A 24,193-nucleotide genomic window follows, 5' to 3' on the forward strand; every position below is an offset into this window, starting at 1 on the left:
CCTGCTTCCCTCATACTGTTGTTGCGTATATAAGGCTGGATGTTGCATGCTATTGCTCTGTTAGTCTTGATAATGACGGTGTAAATGTCGAAACTATTTGACAGCTAATAACAAAAAGTTTGTGGAACAGTACTAGGTTTTGTTTCACCATGAACTCACTTATTTTGGGATAATTTTTCTTTTTTGTGCCCCTAATGCACATGTTTTCATTATGCATGCATTTAGTTTCCTATAAACAGCCAATAAAGAAATACATAAACAGCAGCAGTTTTCTTTTATGGGGCAATTGGGGGTTCATAATTGGGCAGAAAACAGTTCGTACCTTCATAGAAATTGTCAGTGGACAAATGAAAATGTTCATTTTGAGCGATTCTTATGCCACTAGTTTGTGGTGAGGGATTACAGTGCCTTTGGTGTCATTTGGAGGAGTACCTAGACTATATTTCCTGCACTGGCTGTACAACCAATATGAAAGAGATATCATCAGTCAATATGTCTAGGAGGTTTATTTTGACCAATAAATTGGTATTTCCAAGCTTGTATCTCATTGCAAGACTATCATCCCAGTGAGAAATGGGTGGTGGAATCCACGTGGAGATGTAACGTGGATACCACGTGTTTTTGGTCGTGGAATCAATGTGGAATCCACGTGGAAATTTGGTGTAAAAATTAAAACAGCAGTAGGTGCTGTCCTAAAACCATTAAAACCTCAACCACTCTATATCTAAACCTTCTATATATGTGTCTACGATTTTTCATGTGCTCTCATGGCTGCCTTTCCACGAATTATATAAAAATAGAATGTGCGATACATTTTCACATAACTAGCGTGGTTTCAGGATGATAAATGACGCAATGTCATCAGAGAGTTAAGTTCCACAAATTAGAAATTCTGTTTAACATTTTATGCTAATCACCGCAAATCCACTTGAAATCAACGTGGATTCCACGTGGGTCCAACCACTCAATATCCACCACCACCAAATCTCCACCACTCAACGTGGATTCCACGTGGGTTCCACGTGGATTCCACCACCCATTTCTCACTGGGATGAGTGTACTCTAGAAAAATATTGGTTATTTAACTACAGCCGATTGCCAATAGAGATACCTAATTTTCCATTAAATTAGTTCATTTTTCTCTTGCAGATGTTCAGCCCCGATCTGTTCCATCTGATCCATTCACTGGAGAACTCCACCGACGTGAGAAGAGAGTAAAGAAACGCTGTGCCTGTGATTGTTCTTGCTGAGGTCAAACCTTCAGAAAATTGTCTTCCTTCTATTAATGCATAAGCTGTCATAGCAAATGATATCAGCACGAATGGAGCTTTGTAAAGTTTTTGTCATTGTGTAAAAATCTGGATCATTGAGTAAGCTGAGCTGTGGCGTCAATCATTAAGTAATCAGAGAGATTACCAGTGGTTTATTTAGTAGCTTTAAGGTCCAAGTAAGAAACTAATATTATTTTTTAATGTTTTATTTGTTGAAGCTAAAGATAGATGCATTTATTTTAGTGAAAAACGATCACAGAGAAAGTTTACAATCTCCAAGATAAGTTCTTCATTGCTGCCTGTGAACCACAAAGTCATCAAATTTATCTTCATTAACTGTGTGTTTTTAATATTTGGGAAGGTCTTTTTGTACATAGTTGTTAGCCTCTTTTAATAAAACTTCTCAAAATCATTTATTTCTCATTTATATTTTACTACATAATTATTTCCTTACAATATCCATAATTGTTGTATAGGTTTCTTTACTTGAAAACTTATTTCTTGTGGATATTATTTCCACGGTACACATTTATTGTTCTTTTTTGGGCATTGCAGCATCTTCTTTTTGCCATTTGGTAGCATTTTTCCATGTGCTGATGCATTCCTCTAATTGGTGCAATTGCAATGCACGATCATTATGGCATCCTACCCAGAGAATAAAAGCTAAAATTGAGTTTGAGCTTTAATTAAATTTAACCTATCATCATCATAAATGGCAAAGCTTTGACTGGATTTGGTGAAAAAGGGTGGCAAGAAAATTAAGAATGCCAATGATGGCTAACTTATTGGTCAATCATAGGTCAGTGGTGAAAAATGATTTCTCTGAATAGGGAGGGGTATTTTTCATGGGGTTCAGTCAGGGGGGTATGCTTAAGTTTGGAGGAATTTGAACCCCAAATCTCTTCCTAGATCCTTGGCTTTAAATTGCTCCAAAGAAGAGTCGATGAACTTCACTGGAAATAATTCCTCAAAAGTGCATATTCAAAATTCATATGCATAAACTTTTTTCAAAAGAGAGCAAAGAAATGGATATATGTATATGGCATTTGTTCGCCTGTGTAGGAAAATCTCAGATGAAAATATTCTGTTTTCGTCTCCTGGGTCATGCAACATCCTCCCATATATATCTGTCATTAGTAGCGAAAGGCTTAAATGCAGAAAGAAGGGGGTGCCGAAAATGCTCACTTTTCTCAACCTTGCTTTCTATTTTATTAATATGAAAAGTAACTGAAATTTATCTTAAAAAAACAAAATATTATTTCCAGTTGAACAAAATGTATTCCTTCGAAACTTTGGCCCAAAAAATTGTGCCAAAAACATTTAATGACATGGGGAATATTAACCCTTTCACTGCTGTGGACGTACCTAGTACGTCCGCACGGCAGACTGCGGTGGACGTACTTTTTCTTCCTCCCTCCCATGCGTTCAGCACTTTCACCGAAGCACTTCGAAGGGACCCACTAATCCGCGACCTTTTCCTCGACGAATTCACCCATACAGGACCGTCTCATCGGCCCTGACAGCGGGGGCCCTACCTCCGGAAAAGTGATCACTCTGACTGAAATGTGAATATCAATCAATCAATCCGATCATCAAAAAATGATTGTTTTCATCGCACTCCTGCCAATCAAGCAATCAAGTACGTCTTTGAACCGTTTTTCTGCAATGAAAAATAACGATTTTGTTAACTTTGATATAATGGCCGTTTTCCGGTGGTCCGCAGCCACGTTTTGTTGCAAAGTTAACGAAATCGTTATTTTTTATCGCAGAGACACGGTTCAAAGACGTACTTGATTGCTTGATTGGCAGGAGAGCGATGAGAACAATCATATTGTGATGATCGGATTGATTGGTTGATTTTCAAAATGCAGTCAGAGCGGTCACTTTTCGGGAGGTAGGGCCCCCGCTGGTAGGGCCGATGAGACGGTCCTGCGTGGGTGAGTTCGTCGAGGAAAGGGTCGTGGATTAGTGACCCTTCGGAGGGTGTACCACACCCATCCTGGAAGTACCTGCTCCATGGGCCCAGGAAACGCATTTTAACATTTTCGCCGCATGTGAGGAGAAGGTTTCCGGAGATTGATCAGCAGCGAAAGGGTTAAAATGTAAAAAACAGTGGAAACTTAGTTGCCTATCTCATATAATTTCTATTCTCTTCCTCCCCTTCCCTGCCTCCTAAGTATTCTTCCCTCCAACAGGACTTTCAACATCTCATCTCCACTCTATACTCTATCCTTTCAAACCCTCTGTATCTCCTCCAGACACTTCATCTCCTCATTCACAATGTTTAGCACTTCTCTCTCTTCCTAGATCCTTGGCTTTAAATTGCTCCAAAGAAGCGCCGATGACATTAACCAGAAATAATTCCTCAAAAGTGCATATTCAAAATTCATATTCATACACTTTTTTCACAATTCAAGTTTAAATGAGTACCTCTTTATCTGACTGTTACCATAATATGGTACATATATCCTACTGCAAAGAGCCAAGAAGCACTGAAATTTGTCTTTCCTTTTTGAAAATTCTTCGGTTTTGTGATGGCCTTCATGCGAGAAATTTTTGAAATAGGTGCCGGAACTCAGTTGTGTACTTGCATGCATATTCAGTGGAGGGTCCTGGGTGTTGTGGCTAAAAAATTTTCATATTGATAGTGAGAATTTTTAAAAAACTTTGACTCAAAACATGCAACTAATGTGAAAATATCAAAGCTTAACCCTTCAGCAAAGGGAAAACGTAGATGATTGTGTGTACCGGTGACTATGGGAAAAAACGTACAAGAATGTTTGACATCTCTTCTGACCTGCTCCCCCAGGCCCTTCTTATCAGTACATATAGCTCAAACTCTTACTTTCACGTGGAATGAGCAAGTGGTTGAAGACATGAGAAGTCTTGGGGGAGAGGCTGACAGAGTAATCTGGAGACAACTTGTTGATGAGTCCAAAAATCGACTTCGACTTGATTGGCCACAGGAGTGTGGTCCAGGTAGCGAGAGTTGCCCGATGGAAGTTCAAAAGGAAGGGCAGAAAACCCTGTGCCAGCACGGTTTGCAACCAATCGCTGTCCCCCAAACACACCTCACACCCTTGTCTAGTCATGCAACCATATCACATGCATATGAAGCACTGAAAAAAGCCTGAGCCACCAAAACAAGCCCTTTCTTCGCAAGACCTAAACAAAAGATTCTTCCTTTGGGTCCTTCACGCACGTCGTCCCTTCCGGCTGCTTTCTTATGGGAAGCCTTTTATTTACATGTGAGGTGGGTGTTTCCCTTTCTTATAAGGCAACCTTGCCCCCTACCCCTTCTGCCTCTCATCGGACAACTCTCAGTGGCTGAACTGAAAGTAAATAAGTGTTCAAAATATGACCAGAGCCGCTAGGGATGAGGGTTAAATTAATTTTGCAAATTGGGTGGTCTCCATTAAACCAGCCACAATCACTAATTTCTGGGAGGTGGCACTAGCCCCCCACAATAATACCATTCCTCACCCTCTACATTCTCCACCTCACCTATCGTCCATAAGCAAGCATCAGCAGAGTATAAACTTGCTGAGCAACAAGTTAGAGGACAGGTAAATCCAAGATATGAAGACCTGCAAAGTGGATGGTATCCAAGCAGAATGTGTTGGGCAATGACTTGATTGAATATAAGAATTACACCTCTACGGCCTTGTATAGTAATTGGTGGAAGAAATTCTCCAACAGCTGTAGCGTATTCTACTTGTCCGTTTTACACCAACCCGTGTATTACTGTATTGGAATGGACTAAATACAGCAGGGACCGAAAACAGCCTCACAATTGGCAAGCCTTGACAGTCACTCACTCATTCACTCATGAAATTCTCCGACAGCTGTAGCGTATTCTACTTGTCCGTTTTACACCAACCCGTGTATTACTGTATTGGAATGGACTAACTACAGCAGGGACCGTAAACAGCCTCACAACTGGCAAGCCTTGACAGTCACTCACTCATTCACTCATGTATACACAAAGACACGATTACATATTTCCCTGCATAATAAAGCTCGGTCCACCATACAAATATTGCTCTCTTATTTGTGATTTTTCTCAGTAATGGTGCCCTAGAACCTTTTAAGCTCTTTTCAGCTTTTAAATGTCAATGATGCTATCTATATCAGCAAAAAAATTTTAAAATAAAACATGAGAAAATTATTTTTTATGTTCAGTATTATAAGAACCTCCATCATTATAGAAGTCTTGAGCAGCTAAAAACTGTTATATACTCTTGGTACATTGAAGTATCACCCTTGGAAAAGTCTTGGGAGAAAAAGGGCTGAAAATCAGGGGGTTAATCAAAAATAAAAATTTCCAAGGCTAATCAAGGATGGAGCTTACCTAAAAATGCATTTAATCTTGGCGTCAATTTTTCTTTGTCTCCTCCAACTTCTGTGGGAATCATAGCAGTCGGGTAACTGATTGGACCACAATCTGACCCAGGTGGGATCCAGTGCACAGGGCCATCATTCCACAGCAAGTCAAAGCCACCAACTCGCCTCTCATGTCCGGTGAGTCTTTAAATTATATGAATGAAATTACAAGAGCGAATTACTTCATAAATACAGGAAAGCAATCACTCTTCAAGATGTGAAATCTTGGGGTACTAACTTTCCTTCATAATCCAAAATATTCAATACATCTGATATTAAGTTATATTTTAAACAATAGTCATCCTGGTCAGTTGGAGTCAAAGCTGGAGATGCATTTACTTCAATCAGCCATCTGTGGATAGCAAGAGAAAAAAATGCTCATCAAAATGTACTTTGTAGCAAGAGTAGTAGTATTGGAAATGCAATCATTAATAAAGAGTGCATTTATACCTTATAGCAGACCAAAAGTAAAAATATACTGGAAAAAACTATGCTTAAGGCAATTCAAAATTATTAATTAATGAAAACTTGATTTTCAAATTGTATAATTGCTATGAAGTATTTTCCAATCTGAATATAAGCTCTAAATGTTGATGCATACAATGCTTGTGCAATAAATGCTTGCCTTCCAAGCTTTAAAGACATTGAGGAGAAAATAAACAACAGTCTTAGTCAATTTGGAAACTTACGGGTATAGATGTTCATCAATGAGCACATCATAGCCATAGAGTTCAAAACAATGAGGATCTTGAATTATCGTCGTCTGCACTGATCGCAAACTAACCGTAATCAGGCGAGCAATTCTCTGCATCAATATTTCCACCACCAAAGATCCATGCTTCATCGTCAAGAACTTCCTCAAGCTATTCAAATTCCATTTAATGCCATTGGAATTTGAAGGTACTTCTCTGAGGGTACCCTTGGACTTTTCAGCTATTGTTTTCTCAGGACACTAAAAAAAAGAACAATTGAGAAAAAAAGAGCTGAAATAATCATATAAGTGTACTGTTGGTCAAAAAAGTTTCCCAGACATATGAAGTTTGAGCCAGTTATGATCTTGGTTGAAATTTCAACTCCCTAATTGCTGTTGTTATTATTATTCTACCCAGAGGCATAATTTGGAATATGCTTTGAGGGGGGGAATGGGGAGGCCTGGGAAGGGGTGACCCCATCTCTCCATGTCACCATGCAAATGCAGAAAGGGTGCTTTCTCTTATCTCATCTCAGAGGACTAATGAGAGTAAAAATTAAGCAATGCCTCAGTAAAGGGACACATAGTCGTCGATTGCAATTTCAAACATATTCTTGTATGGAATTTTATAGTTTTCAGTTAAAAATGCCAATATTGCTGGAAAAAATTAGATCCACAGAAAAATATACCAAAGCATATAGCTAAATTTTTTTTATTATTCATTATTATGAAATTTTCATTATTTTTAAAGTGCTCTACTTGAAAAATAATATACAACTTGTCAGGGGCGCAGCTAAGATTACGCCTAGGAGGGGGTTTAGGTGCAACTAATACTTGGGGTGTGGGGGTATTGCATACCTGCCAGGGTAAGCGGGAAGTGCGGGGGGGCCCTCCTCCAGCAAAATTTTAAGATAAATTTTTCAAAATGGCGAGTTTTACGGCTTACAGAGGGATATCTGAATAATTCTAACACTATTCTATAAGTAATACCAATTCAATTAAGTAAAACGGATTAAACTTAAAAATTTATCAGAGCTCTGGAGGGGGTTTTATCCCCCAAAAGCCCCCCCTTGCTGCGCCACTGCTACTTGTATACCAATATAATACTTGTCCCCCTTTGTTCTCCTTCTTCTAAGGGAGCTGTGCTCTTTTTCATCTCTTCATCTGGTCACCCTTTTCATTGGAAAATCATAAATTTCATTAAATCAGCTACATCTTTCATTGAATAATGCTGGAAGTTTAATCAACTTTTTTAATGTATAGAAACGTAACTAGAATATCGAAAAATGGAGTGTCAGAGAAAAGGTGCCCCTGGGCAAGTGGCCTCCTCCGTAGGTTTATCACGAGTACATAGTAGTCGCACAGGAAAAATGCCCCCAAGCCCCCACCCCACCCCCATTGGCTACATGCATGATTGCAAATTATAACTATCTTCACCTTTGAATATGCTGGAAAATTTCCATTACCTAATGTACACATTACAAAAATAACACATTTGATATTCTTACATCCGAGTCCTCATTTTTCATTTCAGGGGTGTCTTCCGCAACAGATTGATTGAGCAACTTGTCGGAGCAGCTCACTTTTGGCATTTGGATGGAAACATTGGTGAGGTGAGCTTTGGTGTCCTTCAGATCTGATAGATCATAGTCTACACCAGAGAGACGTGCAAATCCTTCACGAGCAAGCCATATTTTCAATGGCGTGAACTAGAACAGATGAAGAAACACCATTCAGTGATAAGATTTGTAATTAGAATGACCAAAATAGAGTTTTTCAACTGGCATAAAACTAGATAATTTTCTAAGAATTGGCCTGAAATTTATTCATTGATCAATCAAACATTACCATTTAGAATACAGTATTTCACAGTGCTACATGCATTGCTTTCAAAATCATCAGTTGTTTGGATAAGCCAAATTTTTGTGGTACAAGCTCCATAATTTTTTTCTTACACGTGTAACATGCATTATACTAAAAATAAAAGTTTTTTTTAAATTGTGGCTTACACATATGTATTTCAAATTTGGGAGTATATTTTACAATCACATTTGGTAAGCCCACTTTCTGATTATCAGACTTTTTGTCATTCACCCTCCATGGTAAGATGCCATGAGTTTGATAGGTATGGGTGGTGTTCCATAGCCCCAAAGTGTTGCTGAATTTTTTTTTTAATTAGCCCCTAGAACAAAATCTAAGTAAGTTAAGCACTATCTAAGGTAAACAATTATTTACACTTTTGATTTTTTTTCAGTGTACTTGAATGTATGTATAGGTTTTGTACCTACTTTTTTTTTTGGACAAATTACCAATTGAGGGAGTCAGGCTTCCCCTGACCCCCCACAACTCTGCCAATGGATGTTCAGTTTGCAAACAGCATTTATTTTCGCAGTGCAGATAGTGATTCATCACATCAGATTGAAATGAGTGTTGTGAAGATCATAGTCACTGTCCAGTGTCCATGTCACGCACTTCAGTGCATTTTGATGGATTGGAAAATACTAATACAAACCCATTGTTATTTTAATTCATAGCATCACACAATGAATGGAAAATGGTGAAATTTGGAGCATCTGGAAGTGGCCTAGAATGCTATTTTAAAAAAACTGTCTGATTTAACCCATTTCCGCCCCTATGTCTCTATCCTATCTTTTTGAGCTTCACAGGCTCTAGAAGAAAATCTGCACTCCTTTCTGCCGTCGAATTGTCACATATAAATGTTTTAAACCTCGGAATAAGTTAATTTGCTTAATATTTATTTTTAAAGCCAGTTGAAATAAGCCCAGAGACGGAAAGAGATGGGTGAGAAACGGAAATTCAATGTGGATCCTAATTGTCTGTAAATTACATGCAAGTAGTTGTCCTGAAGATTGGTGCTCTCTATCAAGGTCACTCATCAAAATTGAAAAACATCAGTTTCTGACCTTGTTATCACTCAGTGCAGCTATATGGCTATGGATCATTATGAAGAAACAAGTTGATGTGAAATATTTCTCTAGATTACTGAAGATGACCAAAGGAGCCTAAGTATGCTCACGATCACGAGAAGAAAGTTTATTTTTGTTAATTTATTTATATTTATTGGGTGGGAATAGGCTAATATATATGTATACAGTATCAAATACAACATTTACATGAATGATTGAGGAAGTATGGCTACCAAACGAAGACCATTACAGGGGCCATAGGTGGATTTAGGGGGATGTGCATGGGGGCTTGTGCCAGCCCCAGACGCTTAAAATATGGACAATATTTTTAATGCGGTTATCATCTCGTTCGTTTTATTTTATGTATTACAGAGCCCAAATCATTTAATTTAATATAAATAACTTTCATATCAAAATAAATAGAATATTTTCTGCAGTAATTGTTGATTTTTTTAAATCTTAAACATGAGAAGACCTGTAAGACCCTAGTGCCCCCCCACAGAAAAAAATCTTGGATCCGCCTCTGACAGGGGGCATGAAAATATTATTTATTTGGAGGATGTGAATTAAAGGAGACTTAATAAAAAAGCTAGAATTTATAATTCAATTACCGATGTGACAAGTACATAGAGCCTCAGGTCAAATTTTCGTCCTGCCAGCAGGTAAGGAGATTCAATGTACCTCTGAACAATAAATGATGTTCCAATGCTTGATGCTAAGTCTCCTGCGCTGTCATCTCTCATATTTTTTATGCTATTCAAGTCTCTCAGCCTTAAAATAATAAAGAGAAATTCAAATAAATGCCAAGATCAATAAATTTTTCAGCAAAATAATTTAATTATTAATTAGTTCAACTCTGAATACTTTTTCAACCAGCGATTTAAAAGAAAGCCAACTTAAGTGAACTGGCAATAGTCATCCCTTTTATTCAATGGCTTAAAATAAATAGATACATAATTGGGTACTTTTTATATTATCAAATATTCCAAGCAATATTAAAAAATATGCAAAGGCCACCACTGATTACAGTCATTGAGGGGTATTCCTAAAAAAAACTATGCTGTACAAATAAATCACTTACTTCTGAAACAAAAATATTCCACGGCCCTGACTACCAATAGCTGGTTTGACAATCCAAGTGCTTCCATGATTTTTCCTGAATTCCTCCACAAACATCATGTATTCACTCTGAAAAGGGTAACAATGTGCATGAGTAGTATTCCAGGAAGCCATAAAATTAGAGTAAATAGAAGTAAATATGTAGCTGTAATGTAATGTATGTAACTATGTAACTGTAATGAATATAGCTATGTTAAGTATGTGACTGTATCATCAACATCTTTAGTGTCACAATACAGTTGAGGACCTCAAATCCGGAAAGCTTGGGACCAAAAGGTTTCTGGATTTCCGGTTTTTCTGGATTTCTGGTCTTCAAGACCTTCCCAAAGGTATTTCCCATCTTTTATTAACTCCTCTTTAATTTAAAGTAGGACAGGTGAATTCTCCATTTCTCTAACTCATATAATCAATGAGAGTGAAGCTGATGACTTGTTTCATCATTTTTCCATAGCGAAAGGTGTGCGTGAGGTCACTCATGACACATCTACATAGATGCTTATGTAGCAAAGTAAGCCGTGAGCCATTCCGGATTCCTGGTTTCTCGTTTCTCTCGATTCCGGATTTGAGGTCCTCAACTGTAAAAATACTATAAAACCCACTTCTTAGCACTGACTGACTGACTGATTCATACACTTTGGGGTGAACGAGCTGAGATAAGACAAAAAGTCATAGAATTGATCCCCTCTAAAATCTGAAATCCTAAGAAAAATTGTCGAAACACAACATTTCCTATTACTACAGTGTTATAATCTATTCACTTTATGTTTGTGGGTGAGCTTCCGTGAGAGCCCAGACACTCTCTGAAGGCTTCGCTAATGGGGTAGGGGTAGAGATAAGAGGAGTGAACTTAACGTTGCCAAGTGTACATTTCCACCCTAGTTTGTCACTGAAAACAGTGAGTCATGGGTGGCCACAGTTATTTTGGCCCCGGCACTGACACAATGTACCTACTCATTTGGGAGGTAGGTATTGAGGATATTGAGGATAAGCCAGAATAGCACTACAAAATTGTTTCTTTCCATTACTCCTCTGCAAATGAATTGGAGACACACATATACAGACTCCCTAATGACATGAATTTTTAGAGAGGGGCTAATTTTTCCACTTTTTACAAATGTATAAGTAAGACACTGACTGCAAGAGAATTTCTTTTGCCAAAGTTACATTTTATTCCCCATTTATAAAATAAATTATATAATTTGATTAAAAAAAAGTCATGCTATTATTATTTTGGATGGTGAAAGAGTTCTATTTCCTGGGAAGCCAATTAACCAGGAAAATGATGGATCAAGAAGGATTTAAATAGTACAATAGCCCAGGGAAGAAGTAAATTAAAGAAAAAATGAATCTATGGAAGAATATAATCTTGGAAGGAAAAAATTCATCAACCCCATGTTGAAAGATATTCAAAACAAAGTGCATCAGAAGGCTGATGAAGATAAAAGAAATTGACCTTGTGGGTAATGAAGATGTTTTGAGAATGATAAGTGGAAATTGGTCTTCTGAATGCTCTTAGAAGACACTAGAACAGCTAAATTATTCACATCATGACGCATGATGGTGTGAAGAAGATGATCATCGAAGGATTAGGGAATGTGAAGAATGGCACAGTATGGCCCAAATGAAATATGCAGAATTATTATGGATGTAAAAGAGAATATATATGCAAAGTTATAAGAAAAGATAGCTGACGTGAATAAAGGATAGTATCAGGTTAAACTCTGAGGAAGCTTGTCACATTCATAATGGAAAATAATTTGTTACAAATCCACACACTTATTAATTAAACAAACTGGGTTTCAATACAGTATTGGTTCAACACTGCAGTTCACTTCAGGACCCAGATGATAGCAACACTACTATGTTAAAACACATGGGTAGGTTTATTGATTAAAGTGTGAATTTCAATCAAGTTATTTTTCACCACAATGAAGAAAAACAAGGGTAAGTAGATAATAACGAGTTGACCAAAAATCTCCATGCTAATCTTTTACCCAGTGGCGTAACTAGGAATATGCCTTGGGGGGGGGGGGGGGGGGGATGGGATGGCCTGGAGTGTGTGACACCCCCCAGGCAAAATCTGATAAAATGTTTAAAAAATGACATGCCTGAAAATAAATTTTGCATCATTTTAGCATGAAAAATTGAACTTCAAGAAGATGCATTAATTACACGTCATAACTAGACAATAGTTTTAAATAATTTTTTTATTTCTCTGAGGCTTTGTGGGGTGGGAGATCTAACCCCTCATCCCCCATCATAGCTGTACGACACTGCTTTTACCCATATCCATTTGGTGATGAATAAGTAATATCTAGGTTAGAACCAACAACAGAAAAAGAAATATAAGTAAAAGATCATGATTATAATCAATACCAGGGGCGCAGCCAGGAATAAAGGGTGGGGGAGGTTTAGGTGCAACTAATACCGGGGTGTGTGGGGGTATGGAATACCTACCAGGATAAGCGGTAGGTGCGAGATTAATAAATTGCAAAATTTTAACATAAATGGTGAGTTTTACGGCTTTCTAAGGGATATTTTATTAATCCTTACACTATTCTATGTATTAGTAATATCAATCCAATTAAGTAAAATGTATTTAACTTAAAAGTTTCTCTGAGCTCTGGAGGGGGGGGTGTTTATCCCTCAAAACCCCCCTCTCGCTGCGCCACTGATCAATATAATAACTTCCAAAATAAACTTACTGGTAATTCAAAACTCAGTGGCATAGATTCACAAAGTTCAGCATCCTGGAGGTGACCTTTTTCTCGAAGCAGGAGTTTCCTTATTTTGGGGAAAAAATAGCTTGAGTTTATTTAAGGGTTTTCATAGACATATTTAGTTTGCTATAAAGTAGTTTAACTTTTGATGACAAGTAAGTTTTTCAACAGATTTTTCTTAAGTTTTCTTTCCAGCCAAGTTTTGTTAAATAATGGAAATTCATTGCTGGTATAAAAGATTTTTATTTTGACTCAGTGAAGCACACAATCCTAAAAGGAAAAAAATTAGGTATATTTCTCAAGAGCCAAAATACACTCCAGACAGGATTATTGGTAGGACCTCGATCCTTCTGCAATGTGGGTGTTCACACAGACTGAAAATTGCAATTTGAATGATCTTTTGAGTTCTTATAATGATCATAATATGAATGATAATTTTAAGAACTCCATAGATGGTAGGGAAAGATAATTACCCCAAAAAAAATATTGTCCCCAACTGGCAATTTGTTGTAAGTGCAAAATATGAAAACAGGAAAGTTGCCGCCCACTTTTCAGGGGCTGACAATGTATTTATCCACACAGCACAATGACATACCACAGACATCCCTGGTGCATATATCCTACCGGGATATTGTGATGTCCCTGGGATATAGGTAATCAATGTCCCACTGTCAAAATGGGATGTAACAAGGATATTCAAATGTCCTCAAATGTGACATACTCGAAACATATTCGCAGGACCTCCTTCGGACATCCCACGACCTCTCATGTATGTCTTAGAAATATCTAAGTGTCAACTGCAATGCCACAGGAACATTGCTGAGACATCCACATCCTCAAATTTGACCACTCTATATATAGTTCTTGCTCCTTTACCCGTTAATGGAGAACTTTTGATTGAGGGGAGGAATAACTCAAACAAGTATACACAATAACAAATCACAAGCAACCCATGCACTAGTTCAAGTACAAGTGGGCAAGTTGGTATGCATTTGGCATGAGTTTGAGAAACCATCAAATTATCTACTGAAGGGTTAAGGCCTTCAGTTTTTTATTGTGAATAGCTCGTGAATTATGTGATGGATTGAAAAATGGATGAATATGCCTCTGTTTATTTTTCAAGCTCTATTGCAATCAAAAATAAAATGAAATTAATGAGCAACCACATTATCAGGGTGAGTAAGTAATTATGAAAAATAAGTCTTTTTGCAGACTTGAGAAAGAAGAGTACACCTTCTATAGGTATATCTGAGTATATTTCCAAAGGAAAATCATCTTCAACTAAAGATCAGTCACAACCTCAAATAAAATCTGAGCAGCAACGTCATTCATATTAGTAATATGTTAAATATATTAAAATGTAACTAACCTCTCCCACAAACTAAATTAAATCCTTTCCCAAATAAAATCATGTAAAATAATTGTAAATTTATTTCCTTCATTTCACTAAGACTATAACCCCTCAATTACACAAGGGAAGTACAGATCATTAAGAGTTATCTGTTTCTCTATGCACATGATAAGTATGTATGTATATGCTAACATCATTTGAAACAGTATCATTTTATCATGGTAGAAAACACATAAAAATAAATTATAGGGAAAGAATTAGTATTACAATTTGCATAGCCTAAACCTAGTATTTTATTTCAAAAACAAACTTAGAGAAGTGTAATATTTCTAAACCTGCCGCGTGAACGGCGGTGAAATATACAACAATTGCCATGAGAAAAAATTGCCATGAGAATTAAAGAACCTGGATAGAGTAGTGGTCTGCACAGTGGCCCGGAAAGCCAAAGGTCCGTGGTTCGATTCCCGGTCCAGGGGAATTTTTTCTCATGGCAATTGTTGTAAACTTAGAGAACTTTAAATATCCAAAGGACCCAAGAATATGAAATCCAATCCTACTTCATAGCAATAAAGAGTACCACACCACATTTTTGTGATTTTTTTACTGATGCATATGTAGTTTAGATAGCTTAAAGCAATGGCTGACTTCACAATCAATGAAAATTATATTCATTGAACAATCCAGCCCATACCTTCAATACATGCATTAACTCTAGAGGAAACTATATTAAGCACAGAAAAATTAAATCTTGAAACTATGCCAAAGATAACTCATACTGCATGAATTTTCATGACTCACCGATATCTTTTCAGATTTCTGACCAAAAGATTTTTCCTTGAAAGTTCATAATGATTACGAAAATGTGGAATACGTTGCCTTGGCTCCAAGGCTCTTTTCCTGGTAGACTGAGTTGATAAATGAAAAATTAGATTGATGAAAAAATTTCCAAACTACTTTGTCATTCAAAAAATTATTTTATAATACAGCAAAGATGCAGAGAGAGTCTTTGGAGAAAGTACGGAGAGCCAACTGAGAGAAATACCAACACCAGGGGAATAAAAGTGAGGAAAAGAGACAAGATGTCACAAAAGACACTCTCACCCACCTCATTTTGTGAGCCCATGCATGGGTAGCTAAGGATATCTTTTAGATGGCTAATATCACACCAAAATAGGTCCCACGAGTCATCTTCAGCATCAGCCTGAAGAGGAAAAACATAGGCTGAATGGCACACCTCCAATTCATGAAAATAAACATTTGTTAATGCATAATTTGCTTCAGTGGCACAGCAAGGAGGGGTTTTGGGGGATAAAACCCCCCACCCCACCCATAGCTCACAGAAATTTTTAAGTTAAATCTATTTTACTTAATTGGATTAATATTGCTTATGGAATAGTGTGAGGATTAATAAAATATCCCTCAGAAGGCCGTAAAAATCACCATTTCGAACCATTTATATTAATTTTTTTCTGGCGGAAGTCCTCCGCACATCCCGCTTACCCTGGTAGGTATGCAATACCCCCAAACCTCCAGTATTAGTTGCGCCTGAAACCCCTCTAGCCTTAATTCCTGGCTGCGCCCCTGATTTGCTTAACCTGTTCCATTTATACCTAGTTATTCAAGTAAATTAGTGCTGACTAGCCGAAAGGGCATAGTTTCCAAAGAGGGAAAATCGTTGACCTTGACTGGAATTCAAACCCTGATTCCTGAATATGTAACTAATTTTTTTTTCTTCTTATCTTGACCTCGTTTAATTCATGGTAAAATAGTTCTCGGAGTATAGGTCAAATGTATGTGATGCAAAAAAGTTTTAGCCAACGTTTCAGTTTATTTTAAACTATCATCAGGGCTTAGCTTTGCACATATTTATTGATAAATATAAAATATATGTATATAATTTAATGACAATAAAGAGTACCACATATTTTTCATTGATGTCAATAAATATGTGCAAGGCTAAGCCCTGATGATAGTTTAAAATAAACTGAAACGTTGGCTAAAACTTTTTTGCACCACATACATTTGACCTATACTCCGAGAACTATTTTACCATGAATATGTAACTTCACAAAACATTATCAAGTGCTTACGGTACCAAAGCATCTCCAAGCTCCATGGATTTTTTTGACAAAGATATCTCAGTAGCTTAAATGGGAGAGCATCAAGCATAAATAAGGACCGATGACTGATTCGTTTCATCTCAGCAGCGTCACTACTGGCCTATGATAACATCATCCGTCCCAAGTGAACGACTTTTCTGTTAGGCCAGTTAATTGGACAGTCACGCTCTCAATTATCAAGAAAGCATCTCATTCAGCCGATCAGTATGTACTAATTAGATTAAGACATGTAACTGTTCTACATGTTATTCAAAAAATTTTAAGGTCTCTTCTTTGGGTCCAAGAGTCAGGGGCGCAGCCAGGAATTAAGGCTGGGGGGGGGGGGTTTAGGTGCAACTAATACCGGGGTGTGTGGTGGTATGGAATACCACCAAGATAATCGGTAGGAGCGAGATTAATAAATTGCGGAATGTTAAGATAAACGGATCAAAATGGTGAGTTTCAGTGGCGCAGCGAGGGGGGGAGGGTTTGGGGGTTAAAACTCACCCCAGAGCTCAGAGAAATTTTTAAATTTAATCCATTTTACTTAATGGATTAGTATTACTTATATAAAAGTCTTAGGATCAATCAAATATCCCTCAGAAAGCCGTAAAACTCGCCATTTTGAACCATTAATCTTAAACATTTTCTGGAGGAGGGTCCCAGCAACTCTCACTTACCCTGGCGGGTATGCAATACCCCAACACCTTAAAGTATTAGTTGCGCCCAAAACCCCCCCTAGCCTTAATCCCTGTTGAGTTTTACGGCTTTCTGAGGGATATTTTATTAATCATTAGACTATTCTATTCTATTAGTAATATCATCCAATTAAGTAAAATGGATTAAACTTAAAAATTTCTCTGAGCTCTCGAGGGGGGGGGGGGTTTAACCCCCAAACACCCTCTCCTCGCTGCGCCACTGCCTAGAGTTATGTGTATTAAATTGTACAATGCCCTTCCGATGCATCTAAAAAACACTCCAACAATGTCTGCATTTAAATGCCAGCTACAGAAATTCCTATAACCAAAGTGTTTTTACAGTGTGGAAGAGTACTTCTTGTAGTTTTAATCTGTTAGTAACTTTTTTGTGAACCATTTTCATCTTTCTTTATTTTTGACTTGTACAATACATTCTTGTAATGTCTCCAAGATGGAATAAATTATTATTTTCTCAGACATTTCATTGAAACCTAATGGCCCCAAAGCGGTAATCCCAAAGATTTAATGCGCGTGCATTTCTAGATATAATTTTACTACGAGGGCGGTTTTTTATTCATCCCCCGATGGCTCATCTAAAACGCCATAAAAGCGACAGGCGGGTACTGCGCAGATAGGGCAATTGCTCGTCCTCCGCACCAAACGCTCAAGTCATTTCTGACCGTAAGTTGTTAGTTTAAGGTTACTAGCCATCTCATGCAGGGGCGCAGCTAGGAATTAAGGCTAGGGGGGGTTTCAGGTGCAACTAATACTGGGGTGTATGGCATACCTGCCAGGGTAATCGGGAGGTGCGAGGGCCCTCTGCTAGAAAAAAATTAAGATAAAAGGTTAAAAATGGTGAGTTTTACGGCCTCTGAGGGATATTTTATTAATCCTTACTCTACTCTATTAGTAATATTAATCCAAATAAATAAAATGGATTAAACTTAAAAAATTGTCTGAGCTCTGGGGGGGGGGGGGTTTATCCCTCAAAACCCCCCCCTCGCTGCGCCACTGATCTCATGAACTATACTGCCTAAATTGATTCTCCCGCCAAGTGTGACCGCCAGAAAATTCGCCGAATGGCTTCAGCATTGACATGTCTTGACCTTTATGCCGTTAAAAGAGAATTTTTTAAATGCACTGTGGCTAGAGTGTGAAACAGTATGAAAAATTACGTTCATTCCGATTCAAAACGAAAGAGGAGACATGCTGACTTCTGGAGGGCAAGTCTGTAACTCTGTTCTCTCCCGAAAATGGGAGAAAGGAGATTCGTGAAGCGCCTGTGCGAGAGTTGTCGCCCGCCCCAAGTCTCTAGGGCGCCCCGCCGGAGAAAGGAGACTATTTGTCGCCTGGGAGAGTACTAGTCTCCCGACCCAAGTCCGTAAGCCCCCTCAAGCGCCTTTGGCGCCCCAGACGGGCGCTTCAGTTATGTCCCCCTCAAGAGCCCGACGTATCTCTTTCTCCCATGGAGAAAGTGCGTATCTCGACAGTGTTTTGTTGTATTTTCTCAATATGGCGCGTTTTCTTTCAAATCATAGAATATTATTGCTCGTATATGAGGTGCATTTAAGAGAAGTGGGGCAATTAACACCAGTGAGAAATTGTTGCGGAATATTAATAAACCGTTTGAGGAGAGGGAGGAAGATTTCCGGCCGCATTAGCGAAGAAGGTTGTCCTATCCGTCCTTCGATGGTCCGATTCTCTTCCTCCTGAAAATCCATCACCAACGCTTAGCTGGAGAGCCTCAACAGCAGGCAAAAACACCGCAATCCTATGAAATAACAATTATCTGTAGCTCTGAATTCTTTTCGTGTAAGTAGCGGGTTTTAGAAAGCTAATGCTAATTCAGAGAGCGCAAGAAAAGCACTTTAAATAATGAAAAATAACTTCTAAACAAGTCCTACCTATGAAAAGCAACAGATAGTTAATGAAACACAAGACATGCCCTTATTGTTAAAAGAACTTATTCCACGAAAATGTAACAGAGTTTCACCATTTCATTGGTTTCACGAATACGACTGCTCAGCAAAACCGTGTGCACACACATATGAGATCGCGAATCGGTTCCGCTGTCAACACATACAGAAGCTATAAATGTACTTCAATAATAAATTAATATCCACATACTAAGTACTAGCACACACACCGTAAATATAAAGTGAGACATAGGCAAATAAAATTTAAAAAACTGGAAATCACTTCCACTCTTTTATTCATCACGAACAACTTACAATCACTAAGCTCGTTATGATAAAAACAACTATTAATTCACTGATTTAAAGCCAGAAATTAGCCCACGAAAGAGGCACAGGTGACTTTTCTCACTTTTATTCGTTAATACACTAGAAAAAGTGACTTCACACACAGCTTTGATCTTGATAGCTTGATCGTGAAATGTCAATGTACCTATCCGATGAACAACGGAGGTGAACACGCCACTGACAATGTTTACATTGCTGTCAGACATTAATCGATATGGTAATAACACTGCTTACAATTCAATCACGATGGAGCACTGATAATTACAACTCTTAGCCGATATTTTTGTACATTGCAACCACTGGCACTGTGATTATCAGCAGATGATTTACGGGAGTTGTCACATTGACAATAACACAATTTTGGCACAAAAGATGTTTGCACAAATCTGCAAGCAGCGAGCAAAAGCTGTATTCACATTAGAAATATACTCTTAATTTTCAACTTGGGTGAGGTTGTAATTGATACGAAATGAAGAATTTACATGGTGACAAGCAAAATTTACGGGCACTTGGATTTAGCCTTGCAGCCGCTTGCATGCGAGGAATCACTGCGCGCGGTCAAAAAAGTAGTCCCGACTTTAGTAAGTCATAATGACGTTATTATGCATTTAATTTAGAAAATATTTGCATGGATGAGTTTGACATAAAATTAAAAACATTCTAAAATTGCACACGGTTAATTTTTCGATAAATCAAGCTCCAATATCAGATTCGCCTTAGAAATTTTTCATACTACCCATCGGAGCATAGAGGTAACCCTATGCATAGAGAGCTCTATGCATCGGAGATAGTTTTCTCCCATCCGAACGGGAGAAACAGTTCTCTCTACCGAGTTACGGACTTGGGTGGGGAGACAATTTTGGGCGACAACTCTCTCTCCCAAACGAGGCGCCCCAAGTTACCGACTTGCCCTCCTGGAGGTGTTCTGATCCATTACGCCGCCCGTCATCTCAGCGCTGATGTAGCCCAACTGCTCCTCAAGCAATTTCAATGGGATATTCTCGATCCCCGCCGTGCAATATCAACTCAGTGCCGGTTGACTTCCATCTTTACGCTGATATGAAGATTTGGCTAGCAGGGAAAAGTTTTCTAACGGATGATGAGCTTCAGGACAAAGGAAAAATTCTTTGGAGGTCATTGGCGGCAACATCATATGAAAAGGTATTGCAAAGCTCGTCCACAAGCACGACCCATTCCTCAATCGCCGAGGCAATTATGTCGAAAGGATACCACAAGTGTGCTCAACATTTTGCATTGAAATAATTTTTGATCAATCACTTCGTACTCTGTGCATGACCCATTGGAAGTCGAAAAAACGGCCCTCCTACTAATAATTCGAGCACGCATTCTGAGTAAATTGTTCTACTACTTGAATGCGTATTTTCAGCGCATATATAATGAATAATTTCACGTTTTTTGTACGAACTTTTCTTTTTAAAGAACCGTCGCTTTTTTCGATCAATCGATATTTCGGTTCAAATTTCAATTTTTGTTGAAAAGTTGAGCTTCTAATTTCCACTAAAAATAGATTGCTCGAAAAATGTTTACCAGCATTTTTCCATCTCTGCGCGGGGTCTATACAATTTTAGCTCATACCTTGGAGTGCTTATTGTTTTTCTGCTTCGAAATTCTCTACGCAGTCTTAACCTTATCATAATTTATTTTTTTGCGATCTTCTGAGAAAAATTACGAACTAGCTACTCAGCAATAAACCTTCTGGTGGTTAATCGTCATATTGACCTAAAATTAATGAAAACTATATCCAATGTGAGATAGTAATGGATAAGATATAGGTAATAATATATGCCACTTTTGCATTAATCGGTGGTCAGAGTGATAAGGAGCTGAATCTATATTAGTCTACGATAACTTCCTCGGAAAAAAACCAAAAGAGGAAAAGACAAAGCACTTTGGATGTTTTCCACTGAAAATTTATTACCTACCATGATTTCGACCCTAATGTCATTATCAAGGTAATGTCATAAATGCCCTGATAATGACATGCAATTTCAGGGTGAGCATTCAAAGCGAATTTCCTTCCCTTATACTGTGGTTCCATAAAATAACGGTTCAAACAATGGTCAAAAACGCACTGTTGAAGGAATTCACATAAAATAGCAGGGTTCAAATCGACCCCATCGGACAGCCGTAGTCCGGGATGTCGGACCTCCAAGCAATAACGGAGATCAGCTTAAACCTGAATTACAACGATCATTTTTTCCATCCCTTTCGAGGGAAAACTCCAGCGATAGCTTCAATGATGGCAGAAAAAGGGCCATTTCACACGATCATTTTCCGCGGCGATGGCTCATGGAAATTCCGTCCCTTTTTCCATCACTCGACACGTCTCTTTTTTCGTCGCTGAAACCATCGCTGGCACCGTCCTTTAAGGCCGTTTTACACGGTACACGGAATTGCGCAATCTGACGTACGTGGGAAGGCGCAATCAAAATTGCGTCGTGTAAAGCGGTGAATTGCTAGCACACATGCGAGAATGCGTGGATGCGAGACGGCAAAATAGCCCGTTCTAATTTCATTCATGCATTCGCGCAATTCCACGCCATTTTAGAAATTAATGCAGCTCTAACCTGCGCAATTCCGTGCCCCGTGTAAAACGGCCTTTAGCCAATCCGGTCGCCAACAACGATTGCGACGCCAAAATTTATTTTTTTCGAATGAAAGTTGTAATTAGAGAAACTGACGGAATAAGCAAAGGGAACTACATAGAAGAGGCTCAATTCCATCCCATAGAAGGGAAGTGTCTGTTGCCACTTTGGTCACATTTTAATCTGTTTTCAAAAATGTCCACGGCGCGGTGATGAGTGCAATGCGATCCAATTTTACCCCAATATTTTGCATTATAATGTTCGTAATTACGATTAACAGCATTAAAACTTATGAATTTGATAGATCACAACATAAAGAATAAAAATTTTGGTTAAAATTCCTAATTATACCTTATTCTTCCGTGAAACTCGGATCACTTTGTTCGTCAGCGACTCGAGTGGCGACTTTGTAAACCCATTTAAATGCGCGGAAGGTAACAACACACTTAGACTTGGAGACCCTCTTGTTTAATATTCGTGGAGTAAGCGATAAAAAAAGGGACGGTAGTAATGACCACGTGATAGAGAAAATGATGGGTAAAAGAGATCACTCTTTTGGTCCCTGAAAATCTATCGCTTGAATTATCCTTTTGAGGGACGAAATAATAGATCGTGCGCCTCAGGCTTTAGTGAGGATGAATGAAAATTATCTTACCTGGGTCCAGCCAGGCCGGGTTTTAAGGACTTCCAAAACAGCGGAAGTCACTGACAGACCACACCGAAATCGAATCTTCCTCTTCTTTGTCGCAGATTTTTTAGTCACGCTTGCCGCTTTCGCCATTTCATCTTTTGTAGAAATACGGATAAAGGGAGAAAAAATAACTATATGTGCTTGAATGACTCGCCAAAACACATTGCAAACGTTAATGTTGCATAAGACACCTCCATTTATTGTTTCTTTGAAAATGAAGATTATTTTTCCCTTCGCCAAAGGTAAAAAGGAAGAATATTTCAAAAGTTCTTTCAAAATTGTTCTCCGGTATAAAATTAAGAACACTCAAATACTTTTTTTGTAAATATCATTGATTACCTTGGCAACAAATAACATATAGAGGTGTGGGGTTAGCAATGACAGATTACACATATTTATTTTGTTCTACACCTCTTGTTTTAATAAATGCTTTATGTAAATAATTCCACCGCATGAGGAATGAGATAGTGTTGTTTTTGATAGATCAATTTTGTTTAGTGTATTTGAAGCATGTGGACAGATATTGTTTTTTAGAGTTCAGAACGGAATTAAAATCTACAATTCCTGTCCATATACTCCAAATTAATTGAACAAAACTGATCTATCAAATGCAATACCATCCCATTCCCCATACCGTGGACTTATTTATAAGAAACAAATCTCTGAAAAAATGATGAATAATGAATAAAAGCTCACCACAAAATTTTATTCAGAAACTTAAACCTATTACCCTTAAACATATATGAAGCAATATAATGTATTTAATCCCATGCCACAATAGAGTAGTTTCCTTCATCAAAGAAAACGAAAGGCATTGATAGCGATTCGTTACCCACCATTAAGTAGTGTATTTATAATATACAAACTATTTGGTTTTAGAAATCCCAGTTTAGACGAATGGCAATGGTCAATTTTAACCGTATTTGAAAAAGGTCAGATTGGCGCCCATGCGATGCCACTCCACGTGACGTCACAGGGATCTAGTTTCTATACGAGTAGATAGGAGTTTTACATCGTCTGAGATTACCAATGCATGCATGAGGCACAGAGCTCAGGGATATATCTCTTAACAATCGCCTATTAAAACTGCATATAATAATCACCTATTAAAACTGTCGGAAAGTTTCCTTCGTTTGACAAGGTATTAATAATCCTTATTTTAGCCAAGCGCTAGCTGCTAGCAGGGTACTCTGCTACCTGCTAGCATCCTGCGTAGTATCAGCGCGCAGAGCCTCGCCCCATGGTCACCTCAATTGTGGCAGCGGGAACCAGAACGACGCCACACGGAGTTTTCCCAGCATTCATACTTAGCCGTCGCGTTCTCGCGCGCTTGAAAATTTTCACTTTTCATTTAATCGCGAAAAATATATATCGTC

The 24,193-nt window shown here is 38.2% G+C and overlaps 2 protein-coding genes across 2 annotated transcripts in view; one reads left to right on the top strand and one right to left on the bottom strand.

Moving 5' to 3' along the window:
- The window catches only part of LOC124163428 (cip1-interacting zinc finger protein), a 92,882-nt gene extending 91,199 nt beyond the window's left edge, over positions 1–1,683 (top strand). Inside the window, exon 7 of the mRNA XM_046540339.1 lies at positions 1,150–1,683. Coding sequence (XP_046396295.1) covers positions 1,150–1,250 — 101 coding nt within the window. The 3' untranslated portion in view covers positions 1,251–1,683. The remainder of the gene's footprint in view (positions 1–1,149) is intronic.
- LOC124163429 (probable tubulin polyglutamylase TTLL9) lies at positions 1,613–23,122 on the bottom strand. Its single transcript, XM_046540340.1, has 11 exons — positions 22,782–23,122; positions 15,568–15,663; positions 15,261–15,367; positions 13,097–13,175; positions 10,354–10,460; positions 9,884–10,043; positions 7,936–8,054; positions 6,344–6,562; positions 5,893–6,006; positions 5,623–5,798; positions 1,613–1,916 (listed from the first exon to the last, which is right to left on the bottom strand). The coding sequence occupies exons 1-11, from the start codon at positions 22,905–22,907 to the stop codon at positions 1,801–1,803; spliced, it is 1,419 nt and encodes a 472-aa protein (XP_046396296.1). The 5' UTR covers positions 22,908–23,122; the 3' UTR covers positions 1,613–1,800.
- Between the last annotated feature and the right edge of the window lie 1,071 nt (positions 23,123–24,193).

This window comes from Ischnura elegans, chromosome 8 (assembly GCF_921293095.1).
Source record: "Ischnura elegans chromosome 8, ioIscEleg1.1, whole genome shotgun sequence".
NCBI classification, from domain to species: Eukaryota; Metazoa; Arthropoda; class Insecta; order Odonata; family Coenagrionidae; genus Ischnura; species Ischnura elegans.